The sequence below is a fragment of the Oreochromis aureus genome, linkage group 20 (genome assembly GCF_013358895.1).
Source record: "Oreochromis aureus strain Israel breed Guangdong linkage group 20, ZZ_aureus, whole genome shotgun sequence".
Taxonomy (NCBI): Eukaryota; Metazoa; Chordata; class Actinopteri; order Cichliformes; family Cichlidae; genus Oreochromis; species Oreochromis aureus.
Window position 1 is genome coordinate 8627040 of NC_052961.1, and position 18207 is coordinate 8645246.

The 18207-nt window shown below is 39.5% G+C and overlaps 4 protein-coding genes across 4 annotated transcripts; 3 read left to right on the forward strand and 1 right to left on the reverse strand.

Annotated features, from left to right (window-relative positions):
* Positions 1–730: 730 nt before the first annotated feature.
* On the forward strand, positions 731–3300 carry LOC116322012 (trypsin-3). Its single transcript, XM_031741979.2, has 6 exons — positions 731–743; positions 1048–1119; positions 1532–1682; positions 1843–1981; positions 2058–2309; positions 2596–3300. The coding sequence occupies exons 2-6, from the start codon at positions 1062–1064 to the stop codon at positions 2746–2748; spliced, it is 753 nt and encodes a 250-aa protein (XP_031597839.1). The 5' UTR covers positions 731–743; positions 1048–1061; the 3' UTR covers positions 2749–3300.
* A 2294-nt stretch (positions 3301–5594) lies between these two features.
* Positions 5595–10055, forward strand: pink1 (PTEN induced kinase 1). Its single transcript, XM_031741926.2, has 8 exons — positions 5595–6069; positions 6551–6826; positions 6956–7059; positions 7159–7341; positions 7530–7693; positions 7800–7927; positions 8205–8435; positions 8661–10055. Exons 1-8 carry the CDS (start codon positions 5716–5718, stop codon positions 8943–8945), a joined length of 1725 nt encoding a protein of 574 aa, XP_031597786.1. The 5' UTR covers positions 5595–5715; the 3' UTR covers positions 8946–10055.
* Positions 10056–10345: 290 nt separating this feature from the next.
* Positions 10346–13109, reverse strand: LOC116321977 (tubulin alpha-1B chain). The gene is made up of 4 exons (XM_031741927.2): positions 12989–13109; positions 11801–12023; positions 11565–11713; positions 10346–11471 (listed from the first exon to the last, which is right to left on the reverse strand). The coding sequence occupies exons 1-4, from the start codon at positions 12989–12991 to the stop codon at positions 10491–10493; spliced, it is 1356 nt and encodes a 451-aa protein (XP_031597787.2). The 5' UTR covers positions 12992–13109; the 3' UTR covers positions 10346–10490.
* A 1045-nt stretch (positions 13110–14154) lies between these two features.
* agmat (agmatine ureohydrolase (agmatinase)) lies at positions 14155–17334 on the forward strand. The gene is made up of 7 exons (XM_031741903.2): positions 14155–14503; positions 14920–15122; positions 15348–15396; positions 15779–15974; positions 16344–16523; positions 16671–16755; positions 16864–17334. Exons 1-7 carry the CDS (start codon positions 14199–14201, stop codon positions 16935–16937), a joined length of 1092 nt encoding a protein of 363 aa, XP_031597763.1. The 5' UTR covers positions 14155–14198; the 3' UTR covers positions 16938–17334.
* The last annotated feature ends 873 nt before the right edge of the window (positions 17335–18207 follow it).

Below are 18207 nucleotides of genomic sequence, written 5' to 3' on the forward strand. Positions count from 1 at the left end.
TTGCACAAACACCATAAAGCCAGAGTTTAGCAATATACTCTTAGCCAGTAAATTGTTTATCATTGTCTGTGATGTCCAGTTATTTCATTTAAATCTCAACTAATACATTTGGTAAATGGTAAATGGCCTGTATTTGTATAGCGCTTTACTAGTCCCTAAGGACCCCAAAGCCCTTTACACATTCAGTCATCCACCCATTCACACACACATTCACACACTGAAATTGAAACATTTGAAATTTTGAGATGTTTAAATAATATTCGGATTTTTTAGATGTTCATAAAATGAATCATAGGAACTGGAAGTGCTTCTGTCTTTTGTGTTTTTTAGTTTTGAAGTGAAGTTAATCTTGCCAGTGTGACTTTTCTAACTTTATTATTTTATATCCTACATAATCATGGAGGAAACTATTGCAATCTAATTTCATCTCATTAAAAACATTATCAACATTTAATAGAGCAATAACTGTTGGAGATATTGTTGATCCTGTAGAGGCGTTGCCAACCTAAAAACTGCAAGTATAAAACTTGAGCTTAGAAATGGACATGGAACACCTTAGCTTTGTCAGGTTGTAGGTCAGTTTCATTGTAGGAGCGTGAGATGGTTACAGAACACAACAAGACGAAAAGATAATTTAAACAAAAGATCTTGACAAGGATATAGTTACACTATAAAAAGAAAGAGGAGAGCATTGGTCTCATCATTTGGAGATACTCTGAAGCTTCCTGTGTCTAGACTTTCAGGTAAGCGAAATTTAATTGTAACCCTTTTTAGTGAAATTGTAATTAATGTTCAATTGTCTAAAAAAAATCACAGTCTAACTGCATTTTAAAAATAAAAGCTCATTGTTCAAAAGAATTTAATTAAATGGTCATTAAGTGCTGTATTTTTTTGAGCGAAATTGTTGCAATACATTTTTTAAGCAAAGCAAAATAACCAAATTAAGCAAAACTAAGCAAATAATTTATAGATCATTAGCACAAGCAATTAAAATGACAGTAATTTATGTATATAGAAGCTGCTAGCTGTCGTTGTTCTGTGTTACAGGTAACAATTACAATATGGCTGCTGTGCAAATCACTACTGTGCTGCTTCTTTTGTCTTTTTCAGTAAATTCACGTGAGTTATATCTTTGAATTTTTTTCCCCAAGACACTTAGCAAAGGATATGAAATCCTAGTCTCAATGTTTAGATCCAAAGACTAATACACAAGGACTTTAAAAGAGCTGACAAAAACAGACATGTTAGTCGATCGGGAGAAATTTCCTGTGACGTGGCTGTAATACTGCTGTCTGACTGAGTTTATGAAGTCAGACAATACTGTAGAAATGAATACAGTACTGGAATATTCTAAGGAGCGTGGAAAGAAAGCAACTGGACTTCTTTAAGTTAAGAAACTTACTAGAATATTCTGCTTTTTTTTGTTAAGGCACATTACCCTGACAATTTATCTTTTTTGTTGTAAACCAAAAGAATGTAAAATATAGAGACAAATTGTCTGATTCGCTCTATCTTTCATCACTGTTTACAGAGAATACAGGAAGGATCATCGGGGGTCAGGAGGTCGAACCATACTCTATCAAATATCAGGCATCCCTTCAGACTGAGGTCGGGGAACACTATTGTGGAGGCACGCTAGTTCACCCAGAGTGGGTGGTGTCTGCTGCCCACTGCTGGAGACCGTAAGTACTGACACCATACAGAAAGATACACAGCTTTACTAATAAACATTAACGAAAATCTTTAATAATTAAAGAGGAGAGAAGGTCTGTTATGAAAGAACATATGTGAAATTTTCATTTCGTTTTAAGTGAGCAACTTTTGTCTCTTTCTGTTTAACAGGAGTACTTTTATGAGGGTTGTGCTATGCGAGCACAGCCTGATCAAAACCGAGGGATTTGAACAGATCTTCAATGTCTCAAAGATATATGTACACAATTATAATTTCAGAACATATGAGAATGACATCATGCTAATTAAGGTAAGTAGGACTTGTACTGAGCTACAAAAAATGTGATCTCACAATGGTACCACCCTAACTTTGGTTTGTGTTACAGCTTAGCAGACCAGCACAGCTGAATGCATATGTTCAGCCAGTTCTGATACCTGATGAAGGTACCCCTCCCTTTAGTGGCACCTGCATAGTGAGTGGCTGGGGAGTGACACAGGTTTACAGTTACACCCTCTCCCCTGTGCTACGTGCTGTGGATGTAAGAGAAATACCTTACTGCACTTGGTATTACTGGGGCAGGATCAAACCAGGTATGCTTTGTGCTGGATCTCCATACGGGGGAAAGGACTCTTGCCAGGTATACATTCATGGAAAACATGATTTATTATGTGTATGCGCTATGCTTAATTACTACTTAGCAACTGCGTTTTGTAGAGTAATACTATTTTTAAATGAATATTTCCTCTTAAATTTATAGGCAACATGACACCTGTTATATATGCTATAAAAATATATCTTAACCAATGATGATTTACATATAATTTCAGTGTCATTTTAATACTATTTAACATTTGCCATTCAAGGGTGAATGTGTAATGCTATATTATCAAAAAACAACCCTGATTTGTTGTGGTACTCCACAGGGCGACTCCGGGGGCCCCCTTGTCTGCAATGGCTACTTTGAGGGCATTGTCTCCTGGGGTATCAGCTGTGCAAATCAGTACTACCCTGGTGTCTACACCAGAGTCAGGAGCTATATTCAGTGGATTGACTGGGTTATTGACAACACACCATGAGCTATTTTCTTCAAAAACAGTTAAATGAACATAATTTTCAGAGGCCCTGAAATGAATAAATATTAAGGTTAGAATTTCTAAAATGTTGCCTGGAAATATGTCAATATTGCGCCTATAATTAATTGATTGTCACTCTTTTTTCCGATAAGGAATTATAATTGATACAGACAAAGACTTGTTATTATGATATCATTTTTATTTTTTGTTGGTACTATAGCAATATAATTAGTAACTGTGTTAATCATTCAAGTGAACTACTATTGAAAAATCACCAATGTTGCTGTTTTCACATGAATCAATTTTCCTAGTATGCCTTTTACTACAAGCAAAACCTCTTATATTGTATTTAAGTTTCATTGTAAATATCACAGTTTCAATTAGTGCAGCTTTAAGAAGGTTTTGACCAATACACTGGGTCTATAAATTGACAAGTGATACTTGCTACTACTAGTATGGAATAAAAGGCTAACCCATCCACAGTGACAGTGAAGATGCTGATTGTCTGTATCATGCTTCTATCGGTCTCTTGTGTTCAACGTTCAAAAAGGCCAAAAGTTGCTTAGAATATAAAAATCAACAAAGTGGTCAATTTTTTCTTCACAAAGAAGAGCTGACCTTTATATGTTCATAAAACATATAGCAAATGGCTACATAATGCAGATAGACAAACAAATATTTTAGAAATCTGTCAAAAACCTGTTTAAAACTTAAAATTATCGACTTCACTGAACTCGGGTCTTGTTTTAAACATAAGGAAAGTGTTTACTTGTGTTACAGAGAAACTTAGGGCAGCTGTGGCATTAACCTCACACTGGGTGCCTAATAAAGTTGTTGGGTACTGTATCTAAACAACTAAATATAGAAGCTATCCTGCTGCACACTGAAAAATTACAGCTTCTCTGGTGCTGGTTTCTGTTGTTAAGCTAAACCTAAACATTCATGCTCACATTCACACCTACACCAGTTAACCTAACAAAGTTACAACATATCCTAAAATGCTCTGATTAAAAATAAGGGCATGCTGGGAAGTATATTACTGGGAAATGCATGTGAACCTGTTGAGGTTAACTATAATTTAATAGTGAAACATTATGACCAGGTATAAGTTGAAAATAGTGCAAAAAGTGTGTATGATACATCTACAACCTGGTCCAGTGGAAATGATTGTTAAATGAAGACTTTTATAAATCAGTGTCCTTGTTTGGTACAGTGACCTCATCTAGTTAGTTGGTTATGCATGTGCTAAACTAACAACTAACAACAAACGAACAAACAACGATCTACACAAAATGAAAAAAAGGTAAAAAAGTGCCTTTAACCTTGGTGGTTTTCAAACTTTTTAAGAGAATGTCTTAGTATGTGACCTCTCCCTCCTTTTTTCATCCGGTTCCTCCAACCTGCCTGTGTGTAGAGCACTGTGGGAGAAGCTGTGTAGCTGCTCACTGAGATTACACCACTATATACAGCACTACAGTGTGTGTGTGTGTGTGTGTGTGTGTGTGTGATAATTATATTTACCAAAAAGGAGTAGGTGGTCGTTTGAACTTGTAATATTATATGGTTAATTTTTTATTCGTACTTTGGAAGTAAACAAAACGTATTGCTGAAGAAAAGAAGACACACCCCTGTCAGGGGCATTCCCTCTGCTTTTTTATTTGCACATTTAAATCTCTGTTCTAAAATGGTCTGAAATCTACATCTGTGGTTTACAGTAAGGTGACTGGATCCTGCCCAGTGGAACTTCAGAGATAAACTATACATGCTGCAGGTTTGGCATTGATCATGTGATCAAGCAAATGCTACCATTTGTCCAATTTTTTATAAGCATTAATGGAAGCTAAATTTGTTTTTATAGTCTTATGCTACAGATTATGCTCACATGTGTGGTTCCTCTCTAGTGTCATAACTGTTAAGTGTAAATTAATAATTTTTGGTAGTGATGGATTAATGATTAAAATATCTCTTATTTGAGCCACACATTTCTTGTGAGATCATACATTTTAAAAAAAATGGACATAGCCACCTTGATGTTTAGAGAAGTCCTGTTGTGAAGCTTCAGGCTGACAGCTGACATTTTTGACAGCTTATATCAGGACTGTGAAAACTGAGGGACACTACACACTCGCTTGCCAACATGCCAGTGACATGGTAAAGCTTTACCCTCCTTTTTGACTCTAGTGAGACCAGAATTCACAAAATTAACATGTTGTATCCAACATACAACAAAACTATGAACTGAAACACTTAAAACAGCAAACTTAATTAGCAGGCTTCATTTATAAACTGTACAGGTGTAATGCACAGATACAGATACTAACTAATTAGTGCAAAGTAACAGATTAAGAAAATACCAGATTTTCACCAAAACCAAAGCACAAAATTCTTGGATGGTCTGTACCACATAGGCAAGCCATAATTTTTGTCAGATTTTTCAAATAAAATTAAGTATCCAGATGGATAGTTGGATGACTTTTTAAGAGAAAAAAAAGAAAAACAAATACACAAGAAAAGAAAAAAAAATCTACATCACCTTGAGTAGTTAAGCAGGGAGAAACTATTCAAACATGTTTGTGTCAAGTTGTAAACAACCTTTTACATCCCACTGGGAATTGGATTGTTATACTTTTTTTTAATAGTTTGTGTGTTGACGTTTGTAAACTAGAGCCAGAAGACTAGACTAGAGTAGAGACAATTGTGGTCGGCAGCCCCGCATAAATTTGAACCCCCGGTTACCCTGTTGTTGTGACATGCATAAATGTATTTGTGTTTCTACCCTGATATGTCACCTGATCGCTAAACGCCACCCTCCGTTAAGCGAAGAGAAGACAGTCTAAAGGTTTGCGCATGCTCAGCAGCAGCAGTTATTGTTTTGTTTACATAACGCTGTCCTTTCGAGAGCTAGGTGTGGAAAGCTAGGCATAAGTAAAACTCCCTGGTAGCAGCTTAAATTACCTGTCCGGGTAAATTATGTCTGTGAAACACGCTATTAGCCGGGGACTCGAGTTGGGCCGGTCGGTCTTTCAGCTCGGTCTCCTGAAATCCGGTGGCCGACTCGCAGCAAAGCTCCGAGCTGACCGTTTCCGTGCAGGCCCGTCGGTCCGCACCGCTCAGCCTCAGGCTTTCCTGCCGTCTCGGTACCGCTATTACCGCACTTCTCTGAAAGGCCTGGCAGCTCAGCTTCAGTCCGCCGGCTTCAGGAGGTTTGCTGGTGGGTCCCCGCGTAACAGAGCTGTATTTTTGGCTTTCGGTCTCGGTGTGGGGCTCATCGAACAACAGCTGGAGGATGACAGAAAGAGTGCTTCAACATGCCAGGAGATCCAGGTATGGTATCTAAATGTAGGTCACAGTAGGGTACTTAAGCGACATTTAAGTCGTTAAGTGTAGCTTCTGATAAAGTGGTTTGTTACTAGTCGTTTTTCTTTTAGTCTTTATTTTCATGGTTATTTGCCGGATTGTTTTCTTTGTATCTTCACCAATTCTGCATATTGTTTGTGAATTTATGAATGTTTTGTTGATAGGGTAATGCATAGGTAAAGGATTTGTGTACTTTCTTTAATTTGTCATGCTGTTTGGACTGCACTGAGGCCTAAATGGATAACTTGATTGCAATCCTGCATTAATTTACTTTTTATTATTCATATTAACAAACTAGGTAGATTTTGGGGCTTTATAAAGTTGTTGTATACGGCCTATTGATTGTTTTTGTTTTTTTGTTTTTCTTGACTAAATTTGTTTATAGCATGTGATTGATATGAACATATCTTTATGTAGCTTATTTTATTATTATTATTTTTCCCTGCAGGCTGTTTTTAGGAAGAAGAAGTTCCAGGCTCCACTCAAGCCATTCACCTCTGGATTTAAACTTGAGGATTACATTCTAGGGAACCAGATTGGGAAAGGCTCCAATGCAGCTGTGTATGAGGCTGCAGCTCAATTTGCTCCTCCAAAGCAAAGTGCCAGAAAATGCTCCCTGGTGCAGATAAAAGAAGATGAAGTGGAAACTGAGGCACCTCGATCTCTGACATGCTGCTCACTAAGGAACTTCCCTTTTGCTATTAAGATGATGTGGAACTTTGGGGTGGGTAGTATACTAATGGTTTAGTGTAAGATGATTTCACATCTGTTTTAGGTTTTACTCCTCTGTATGAAAACAAACGAAAAAGAGCCACACATCAGTACCGATGGGTATTTTGCTATTTGTTTGCAGGCTGGGTCATCAAGTGAGGCCATCTTAAAGTCTATGTCTCAGGAGCTGGTGCCTGCAGGTCCTCATGCCTTAAAGCAGGAAAAAGAAGAAATTACTCTGGATGGGTAAGTATTATAACCTCAGTTCTTTTTATTCCTGCCTCAGAGTGGTGACCTAAGGATAGGAAACATGCTCATGAATTGCTGTGATTTCTCTACATGCAGACATTTCGGAGTCCTGCCCAAAAGAGTGTCAGCACACCCTAATGTAATCAGAGTGTACCGGGCTTTTACAGCAGATGTTCCATTGCTACCAGGTGCTCAGGAGGAATATCCAGATGTTTTGCCACCCAGGCTTAACCCTGCAGGCCTGGGCAACAATCGCACTCTTTTCCTGGTCATGAAGAAGTAAGACCTACCTTCCTACCTACCTCAGTCCTTCGCAGTATGTGTGCTTGAAACATTGTAAAAAAAAATTAAAAGTCACTGTCTTTGCTTTTAGAAATTTTCATTATTTTGTTTGTTTTGTGTTTTTTTTATAGTGTACTTGTCAGGCCATTTTTATTCAGTAACTTAACAGATTGTCTGTATCATAGCTATCCATGCACACTGAGGCAGTACCTGGAAATGTCCACACCAAGCCGCAGACAGGGCACCCTGATGGTGCTGCAGCTCCTTGAGGGGGTTGACCATTTGTGCAGAGAGGGTGTCGCTCACAGGGATCTAAAATCAGACAACGTGCTGTTGGAATTCGACTCAGGTCTGAAAAAAATTCAGTAACAGAACAGTTTAAAGCCAAATGTAAACTGTGCCAACTTGAGGTCTGTTTGGGTCACTGATGTTATATTGATTTGTCCTTTATGCAGATGGTTGCCCCCGGTTAGTGATTTCTGACTTTGGATGCTGTCTGGCCCAGAGTGATTCTAGTCTGCAGCTGCCCTTCAACAGCATTTGGGTCAGCAAAGGAGGGAATGCTTCACTTATGGCTCCGGAGGTAGGCTTAAATATTTCTTTATTGTAAATGAGTAGTCACAGTTGCTGCGCCGTCTCTTATTGGTGACTATTAAAACTGAATTTTGTGACTTTTACCTCCACTCTGGCTATAACCAGAGGTGACACTTGGATACCATTCAAGTAACCTAATTGTATCTTTGTGTTTTGAAATGAATCATTAAAATAAATAAGAACTCATATAAATAGATTGTTTTCAATCAACTGCATCTAACCACATATTTAATCACTATCATTCCTCACAATATTCCTGTCATCAGGTGGCTACTGCAGTTCCAGGATGTGGTGTGATGCTTGACTACGGCAAGGCGGATGCCTGGGCCGTGGGCGCCATTTCCTACGAGATATTTGGACAGCAAAATCCATTCTATCGAGCAGTGGGACTGGAGAGCAGGAATTACCAGGAGAAGCAGCTTCCTCCTCTACCCTCCACTGTGCCGGCTGATGTGCAGTTCGTGATACGCTTACTTCTCAGGAGGAACCCAAACAAGGTAAAGAAGTGGCTGTGTTTAGTTTAATATTTAAGTTTTCAGACTGCATTTCCAGTAAAAGAGAACTAAAACAATATAGTTTCATTTATTAAGCTGAAATATTGAACTAAAAAAATCACAATTCTCTCAACGCTAAGGGGAATTGTGAAGTTAACTTTCTGTAGATTTACCTGAGAAGGCATCTCTACCATTCCACTACTTAAAAATGTTCTTCTTACTCTGCAGCGCCCCACTGCCCGTGTGGCAGCTAACATGCTACATCTCAGCCTCTGGGGTCGGAAGGCTCTGGCTAACCAGGACAGCGTGGGCATGAGGAAGCTGGCTGATTGGTTGCTGTGCCAGTCTGCTGTGGTTCTCCTTAAGGGCTGTCAGGGGCCCAGTGGGAACAGAGTGGAGGCGGAGCTTCAGAGGAGTTTCCTGGCTAACCTAGAGCTGGAAGACCTGCGCACTGCTGTAGGCTTCCTCCTCTATGGGCGAGAGCAGAGCCAGGCCTGCGTGCTGTCTGTCTAGATTTACTCAAACACGTAGCTGAGAGTCACTGATATGGATAAACTGGGGCTTAAAATTGCTTTCAATACTCAGACTTCTGTATGTGTGGTATGTATGTTTTTTTAGCTGTAACATCTAATTGCTATGGGTATTGTTTGAGTATTTATCATGAATTGCCAAGTGGTGTGATTCTCCCTTTTCAAGTATCCGACCCTCAAACCTGTGTCCTCTAATGCTGCTAAAGTTACTTATCTGCATTTCTCACATACTTGTGAATATGTTTCACTTGCCTTCATTACTGTATCAGCAGGAATTCAAGCACTTCAAACATTCAAGTGTTATTGGTACCCATCGTACAAAAACGCAGTTTGTCTTACATGTGCAATGCATTGTGGATTAATGAGACGGCTGCTGGGGAGTGATTGTGTTTAATTTGTCCCAACATTTGAGTTGCTTGGCAGTAATTCTATTATGAGAGTGGATATTTTGTTTTCCAAATTATGATACACTTTTTCATATCAGCCTGTGGAAAAAAAACAAACAAAAACTCGCATTCATGCAGGTTTTTTTTGCAACTATGAAAAATTTTTGTATCAGTGAATGTGGAGGTCAATGCAGATAGCTTAGAAATAATTAAAGTTAGACTCTACTGTGTAGGGTAAGACCAAGTGAAAGGTTCACAAGTAGGACACAGTCCATAAAGTTGCCCCTTGAAGATCTGGTTGCCACTGGATATGTGTGTTGCAGTCAGTTGTACACTGATATTTGACAGCTAAGGAACATAGACCTGTCCTAAATGCTAGAACATATGAATCACATTGATCCTGATGTGTCATGCATGAGTAATTAATTAATCTTAAGGATATGACTTTGTTCCACATTGCTGATGTTTGCACTCTATGCTCATGTTTTGCACCTGTTCAGAGCTGTGGTTTTCAGCTAATATAATATACAGATTTCAAAAGAATTAATTTATTGGGACTTAATCCTTCATATTAGGATAATTTACTGTCAAAAAGAATGAAAGGGATGCATGTATATGGATTCCTACAAAAAGATTATAAGACGTATTTTAGATATATGTCGATTTTTTTGCAGTGTTTCAGAATAAAAGTGTTAAAGAGCCCTGAAGTGGTTGTGCAAGTTCTTTCCTTTTTCTTTAGATATTTTCTAAATAAATAACTCGTATTGGTGATATAGTAATATCCATGGTTTTTAGGTTTGATGATGAATATTATTAGCACTGTTTGTGAAATAACAAGTTGCTGCCTGATCTTAAATGTCTTTTTCTTTGAGTTCCAAAGGAGATTTCATGTGGATTCTTCCATGTGATCTTGGACAAACTAAAACGTTTCTCTAAAAATCCCTCACTTACAACTTATAGGTGTTGATATGCAAAAAAAAAATGTTTGATACAAGACTTCATTTTACAGAAGCTTTATTTAAGACAGAGCCATATTAGCATTTTAATAATTTATACTCTGAACAAAGTCAAACAGGTAATAAATAGACTGGAATGTATTTAGGAACACACTGAAGTTTCCTGTATAATTCCTCGTGACCCCTTCAGTACTCCTCTCCTTCCTCTTCTCCTTCACCCTCAATAGAATCAACTCCCACCTCCTCATAATCCTTCTCCAGAGCTGCCATGTCCTCTCTGGCCTCGGAGAACTCTCCCTCCTCCATACCCTCACCCACGTACCAGTGAACAAAGGCACGCTTAGCGTACATCAGATCGAACTTGTGGTCAAGCCGAGCCCAGGCCTCTGCAATAGCAGTGGTGTTGCTCAGCATGCACACAGCCCTCTGGACCTTGGCCAGATCTCCACCAGGAACCACAGTGGGGGGCTGGTAGTTGATGCCAACCTTGAAACCAGTGGGGCACCAGTCCACAAACTGGATGGAGCGCTTAGTTTTGATGGTGGCAATGGCAGCATTGACATCTTTGGGTACCACATCGCCACGGTACAAAAGGCAACAGGCCATGTACTTGCCGTGGCGAGGGTCACATTTCACCATCTGATTGGCTGGCTCAAAGCAGGCGTTTGTGATCTCAGCCACTGAGAGCTGCTCGTGGTAAGCCTTCTCTGCAGAGATGACTGGAGCATAGGTGGCCAGGGGGAAGTGGATACGGGGGTATGGCACCAAGTTGGTCTGGAACTCGGTCAGATCAACATTGAGGGCACCATCAAAGCGGAGGGAAGCAGTGATGGAGGACACAATCTGACTGATCAGCCTGTTCAGGTTAGTGTAAGTAGGACGCTCGATATCAAGGTTCCTACGGCAGATATCGTAGATGGCCTCGTTATCTACCATGAATGCACAGTCGGAGTGCTCTAGGGTTGTGTGGGTGGTCAGGATGGAGTTGTAGGGCTCCACCACAGCGGTGGACACCTGGGGAGCTGGGTAGATGGAGAACTCCAGCTTGGACTTCTTGCCATAGTCGACAGACAGACGCTCCATCAGCAGGGAGGTGAAACCAGAGCCGGTGCCACCGCCAAAGCTGTGGAACACCAGGAAGCCCTGAAGACCAGTGCACTGATCAGCCTGAGGACAGAGAGGAAGAGATGGCAACCAGATAAGAGATATACCCATCAGTTAGGTCATTTACCCAGGCTTCTTCTGCTCTGATTTACCCACCAGTTTACGAATCCTGTCCAGAACCAGGTCAATGATTTCTTTGCCAATGGTGTAGTGTCCACGGGCGTAGTTATTGGCAGCATCCTCCTTGCCAGTGATCAGCTGCTCAGGGTGGAACAACTGGCGGTAGGTCCCAGTGCGCACCTCATCTACAAAGAAACCACCATTAAGAAATTATGTAAGGGTTTTAATAAATTAAAGAGGCAACAGCGATAAGTTTATTTGTGGAAGTTTACCAATGACAGTGGGCTCTAAGTCGACAAAAACAGCTCTGGGGACGTGCTTTCCAGCTCCAGTCTCACTGAAGAAGGTGTTGAAAGAATCGTCTCCACCACCAATGGCTTTGTCACTGGGCATCTGACCGTCTGGCTGGATCCCATGTTCCAGGCAGTAAAGCTCCCAGCAGGCATTGCCAATTTGGACACCAGCTTGACCAACATGGATGGAAATACACTCACGCTAGTGTAAGGGGAAAGAAGATTTGGATTAAAAACAAAGACGAGTCTTCCACTTGCTGAAGATAACCAGTTTTCAGAGCAGTTTTTGCTAATTAAAAAAGGAGGGATAAAACACATTAATCGGGCTCACAAATGAAAAAATCACTGTATTTTAAATTGCCTTTAACATAACTGCTTAAATTACATTTTCCCTACCTTGCACAAGAAGCCGTTACTAATACATTTTCTATATTCTATTATAACAGTTGGATTCAGGCTCAGTCTGCCATTTATTTTACAGAAGCCCATGCATTTTGTGCTGCGACATAAAACTGCCTACTGCAGGATTACTGTAGACAGAGGGGATTATCTAGGTCAGACATGTTGCAGTGTGCTGGCTCTTTAAAAAGACACATTCAGATCATCCACTGGGGTTATATGTAACACAATTTGTACTGTATTTGATTTTATGGTATATTTTAAGCATATAAGATATTAGGGATGGCTTAGTTTTATTTAACACATAAGCACAATATGGTGTATGTATGTGACGTAATTATTTTTAGAAAAGAGGACACTGCATTTATGTAACATACATTTATATAAACGCTGTGTTAAATGGCTGAAGATCAGGTTCAGAAATTCATAAGTACGCCAAGGGGAAGCAAGTGGACAGGTCTAGTGGTCAAGACTAAGCTGATTTACAGGAGTTGTGTAGGATAAGGATCAGGCGCTTGCATAGGAACGTAATTCATCATTTAAGTGCAAACTTAACGAACTGACGACATCTCACGGTACTATATTCACAATTAAAACAATGTATGATCACAGTATGCTGCGGAATACTGCATGGCAACAAGCAAGGTTGTAGTAATTTGGAACAAAAAAACAGAACTGAAAAAACGACCCAGTTTAATTTCCACATATCTTAGACTTAAACAATGACAAATAAGCAAGTCAAATGTTAGAAATTAAAGCCTCGCTTACCATGATTGCTTGTCGGTATTATGCAATGTAATGAGACAAGCCAGAGGAGTGTCTGCGTCTGAGATGCTCGGTGTCTGAGGCTGCTGTGATGACGATCTTCGCTCTGCCTCTTCAGGAGGACAGGTGAAGTGCACAAACTGAAAACGCTTCTCCGTTTGGCGCAGTAATTGTTTCCCATTCAGAACCTCCAATGTGAGATAAGAGGCTTTCAGGACCTAATTCCTCCTCCGCTAAGGCGTGAGTCGGCAGGAATAAGGACTATACAGGACTGTGCAAGAAGAGAGTAGAATTTCATCAAATCTGGCAGAAGGAGGCAAGACCCTCTGATGCTCCCTTTATATAAAATTTAAGAAAAAAGAAAGGTATTCGCTTGCTTGCGTAAATCAATGCAATTAGCCAGAAACTTGTTATATTGAGTAAAGCCACGGCATCACAATGAAAGCTATATTGTTTGGAGATCCGAGAATAAAATAAAATGCTAAATTCAGGAGCATTTTATTTTCGAGGGCGATCACTTACGATCACATAAGCGGAGTTCAACAGCTGAAGTATTTGAACTCCGCTTATGTGATCGTTTACATTGAACAAATTGCTTGGCTGACGTGGAAAGCCAGTGTCCAGGAGGAAAAGTAACTTTGAAATTACAAATTTAGCTACCTGTTAAATTATAATCTTATCACAGCTGTAATATTGCATTTTTTCACTATATACTTTCTTCTACATTCTACTTTAATGAAGTCATAAGCAAAAATCATAGAACTCGCATTCTGTCTATCCAAAGTATTATAACTAATTTATATGTATTCTTCATAGTTTTGTTTATCAATCATTCATAACGCTGGTCCTTCTCTTCCTGATAGACGGTCACAGCTGGTTACGTCCTCGATTACTGATTTGCAGACTCGTGCTGCCTTCAGGGCTGCGAGTCATGCTGTGACTTATAAGACTACTAAGAAAAGTAATGAATTAATCAGTCGCCTAATAAGATGTGCATTGTTTAACCTGTATAATAAGAATCAAATTGTGCAGCCAATATCACAGTGTGTACAATGCAAATTAATAAGTTAAATAAATACTGCTCAACTATACTTTTTCATTACGCTGCTCGACGCAAAATAAAATATTACGAGCATACAATAAAGCACTAAAGTAGCAGAAGTCCTTTAAAGGCCTGCTGACACAACTTAACTTTACGCTCAAGTTAGCAGGCATGTCTTCGCTTTGGAGAAACCTGCATTTAAGTCGTGCCATTACCGCTGCAGCAGCGGACTTTTTCGCCTTGCAGCCACGACAAACTTTGGCTCTTTGCAGCGACAGACGAGGCCTTTGCATAAATCCGAACAGACAGTGCTCAGGGAAACGCTACAATGTTCCACCGAGCGCCGAGTTTGTTGCCAGGGTGTCCGGGATCCCCACCATGGCCAAATTACCTTACCAGGACACCGCAGAAGGGCTTGATGCAGCGTTTGTTGGCGTCCCAATTGATACCGGGACCTCGAACCGACCTGGCGCAAGGTGGTGTTTTTCTCTGCAGCTAATATTTAAACGTATGGGCCTGCTGCACCGTAGACTGTCATATTGGATGCATGCATAAAAAGCTACTGTTTTCAGGCGTTTAAAGATAGATTTAAATTTCACTTTAATAATTAAAGTGACTAAATTAATCTTATCCTCATGTTGTGCAATGAACAAAACTTCATAGACCACCTTGTACAAAATTGAGACGTATCTAGGCAACTGAAATCCTCAGCTGCAGGGAATGTACAAAAGCTGAAACTTCCACGTTCATTTTGACCACCCAATACCTTACTCTGTACAGTAAGCACTATTTCATGCCATCAAGGTTAAAAAATGTCACAATAAAAAAAAATGCAAAATCCAAGCAGCAGCCATTGTGCTTCAACAATCATAGCTGTCATCCTGGTTCACAGGTTTGGCCCACGACAGATCAGAGTTGAGTCGGCCATGCTGAGGGCTTACAACAGTGGCACCAGGGCAGCACCTTATGAGTCCCTCGTGGTTGCTGATATTGGGGATGTGAATGTTAATGTGTATGACCTGAAAGACACTTGCAAACGCATCAGGGAGGCCTACAGAAAGATCGTGGCCACTGGCTGCATCCCACTAACTATGGGTGAGAAGAAAACTGATCTCTAGAGGTGAAGAAAATGCTCTAAAAGTGCTCTTGCTTACATGCTTGTTGTTTAGACAGTTGCACAGATAGTCAAGGATAGCTCAGTAAATGTTTAACAAAGCACAGTGTTGTAATACATGTTCAATTATTAGCCATTTAGATAGCTCTATAAACTAAAGAGAAGATTTGATCAAAGGTTGGATTTTAAGGAAGTTTTGTCTGCAGGTGGCGATCACACTATTGCTTACCCAATCCTGCAAGCTGTTGCTGAGAAGTAAGTGTGCTTTATTCCTAGGAACTGATACAGTACTACTTTTTTACACACTTTAGGATACAATAAACATTGTTTGGATCTGTGTTGAACTGTGTGACCTAATACGGCTATTAAGCATTTTTCCCCCAAACTTCCAAAACTGTACAGCCTACAAATCCAAAAATGCATGATTCAGGTGTCACTTGAGTTATGCATTCTTACATTCGCTGACTTTACAATCTGAGAATGCAATAAAATTAAAGAATACTGTTTTGTGTGAATTGGGTTTACTGAGAATGCAGGAAGAGTCCTCGGTTAATATATATAGCTGCCACTGATAAACATGAACTTCCTCTTTAACCATTTTGTACCCCATGCCCTTGTTCCTGTGATAATTTGTTAGGCATGGCCCAGTGGGTTTGATCCATGTGGATGCTCATGCTGACACCAGTGATGTGGTATTGGGGGAGAAAATAGGCCACGGGACTCCATTCAGACGATGTGTGGAGGAAGGATTACTGGACTGCAAGAGAGTTGTCCAGATCGGCCTTCGGGGTTCAGGCTATTCTGCCGACTCATATGAATGGAGTCGTGCACAGGTACTCTGCTAGGTTACTGTTTCATTTGTGTAAAGCATGCTTATGTTTAGCATATATTTTTTGCCGTTGTATAAAAAAACCTTTACTTGCTTGTTCCCCATAGGGAAATGCCTCAGATAAATTTAACATAATGGTTTTGGCATTTTGTCTGGAGAGTAAATGCTGTATAACTGGATTAATATAAGGTTGCAAGAAATTATGCTAATAATTAGTGTATTTTATATGTTTTTTGTGCTTGTTTTTTGACAACAAGATGCAAATGCATTCATCTAGAACAAGGACATTTTATGGCACTGACTCGGAGATGCCATATGTCTCAAAATAATTTTCTCATAACAAGGCTACTATGTTTTTTTTCTACTCCTCTAGGGCTTCCGTGTTGTGCAAGTGGAAGAGTGTTGGTTCAAATCTCTTGCGCCTTTAATGGATGAGGTCAGGAATCAGATGGGCAAAGGTCCAGTATACCTCAGTTTTGACATTGATGCTCTTGACCCTGGCTTTGCCCCTGGAACAGGCACACCTGAGATAGCAGGGCTCACTCCCATACAGGTAATCAAGGTGCTAAAGACACCTCAAAGTTTACTATACTAGTTACTAGCTATATATAAAAAACTACATACACCAGGCAAGGAAATGTTGTCTTTTCTGCTGCATTAATAATTCATTTTTTCAATCTATCATCACAATTGGATTTAGGGAGTTGAGATTATTCGGGGATGCCGTGGTCTGAACCTTGTTGGATGTGATCTAGTGGAGGTGTCACCACCCTATGACACCACAGGTGCTTTTTAACATTTAAATTCTTTTGAAATTTCAATTTTCTTTCTAATGTATTTTTTCCCTCTTGTCCTCATATTCATTTCATTTTTTTCTTCCATTCTGTCAACAGGAAACACCGCATTGACTGGGGCCAACCTCCTCTTTGAAATGTTATGTGTTCTCCCAAAAATTAAATACTATTGATAAATAATAAGAGCACAGAACAGAATAAAATGTTTAGTTTTGGAAAAACTCGGACAATCAAATTTTGGTACAGTCATGCTTTGCACTCTTGAATGACACAAAAATATCTGACGGTAATTACTGTCTTATAAATTTGCGAACAAAATGATGAGTGTGCCGCACTGGACACAAGTTTTGATTCTGTAAGTATTTGCTTCATTAAGAAATCCTGCACTCATTCAACAGTGCAGTGCTGCAGATGAGTTTTAAAACCATGACAACTTAAGTGTAGTGCTGTTTGGGTGTACTAAATGAAAATGTGAAATTCAGTATTCACCAATGTGCATTTAAGGCAAGAAAGACAAACCGGTCAGTGATTTAAACTAACTGCTGCTTTTAGTAAATATGTAAGGAAATATTATTTTTGAAGTGTCTTTATTTACCTTGACTGCTGAAGACAAGTGTCTTCCTTCTGATATCACACTCCAGTCATACTGCCCGGCACTCTTGCATTGTTTATGCTGTTGTATAAACTCAACATGTCCTGTATCCACTTAAAATTGAAGGAATTCCAGCAGTATACTGGACAGGAGCACTTCATTTCTTAAAAAGCTTTTACTTTAACCTTTCAGAAAAATGTTAAATGTCTATGGTTTCAATATTCACCATATGAAAACTAGTTACTAATTCATGTTTTTTCAGCATGTCTTTTCTCTTCTCATGACTACTTCAAGAAGGATGGCTCAAAATGCCACAAAACTCAAATCATCCTAATCTAGTTCCTTGAACAGAACGTGACCTTCACAAAGTCTATTGTAACTATTGCAAATGACCACTTTAAAAATGTCAAAGTCTGGATTAGAAGCAAAATATGAAGGAAGGAGGGATGGCTCAAGGCTTGCACAGAACTGTATTTATTAGCATTATATAACAGCAGCTATTATAAGAGAGAAGCATTGTACTTTTTCTGAAATGTAGCCCTTGGACACCTTTATATAACCCCAAAAAATACAATAATTATTTTTTCAACCAACCTTCTTTTTTCCTCTTCTTTTACCCATCTTCATTTCCTGTCTTTTTCCCTTTCTTGAAGGGCAGCATGTGTCACAGGGATTAATACTGCTGTCTCATCAGTCTCCTGGGTGTTTCTGTGTGTAGTTGTCTCCCTCATGCTTGCATGGGTTTTCTACATATAATTTTCTCCAGCCTCTCTGGATGGGTTGTGATTATGGGTTATTCTTCAAGCACTGCTAACTTTAATCTCAGATTTGTTGCATTTGCTAAGTCTGGC

Coding starts and splice junctions, on each gene's coding strand:
- LOC116321977 (XM_031741927.2), bottom strand. Junction 11,714..11,800: donor CTTAGAGCCCACTGTCATTG/GTAAACTTCCAC, acceptor GTTTCTTTGTAG/ATGAGGTGCGCACTGGGACC. Junction 11,472..11,564: donor TGGACAGGATTCGTAAACTG/GTGGGTAAATCA, acceptor CTCTGTCCTCAG/GCTGATCAGTGCACTGGTCT.
- pink1 (XM_031741926.2), top strand. CDS start 5,716: ATGTCTGTGAAACACGCTATTAGCCGGGGACTCGAGTTGGGCCGGTCG. Junction 7,342..7,529: donor CTTTTCCTGGTCATGAAGAA/GTAAGACCTACC, acceptor TCTGTATCATAG/CTATCCATGCACACTGAGGC. Junction 7,928..8,204: donor CTTCACTTATGGCTCCGGAG/GTAGGCTTAAAT, acceptor TCCTGTCATCAG/GTGGCTACTGCAGTTCCAGG.
- LOC116322012 (XM_031741979.2), top strand. CDS start 1,062: ATGGCTGCTGTGCAAATCACTACTGTGCTGCTTCTTTTGTCTTTTTCA. Junction 1,120..1,531: donor GTCTTTTTCAGTAAATTCAC/GTGAGTTATATC, acceptor CACTGTTTACAG/AGAATACAGGAAGGATCATC. Junction 1,683..1,842: donor GCTGCCCACTGCTGGAGACC/GTAAGTACTGAC, acceptor TCTGTTTAACAG/GAGTACTTTTATGAGGGTTG.
- agmat (XM_031741903.2), top strand. CDS start 14,199: ATGTCTTCGCTTTGGAGAAACCTGCATTTAAGTCGTGCCATTACCGCT. Junction 14,504..14,919: donor TCGAACCGACCTGGCGCAAG/GTGGTGTTTTTC, acceptor CCTGGTTCACAG/GTTTGGCCCACGACAGATCA. Junction 16,524..16,670: donor CAGGGCTCACTCCCATACAG/GTAATCAAGGTG, acceptor AATTGGATTTAG/GGAGTTGAGATTATTCGGGG.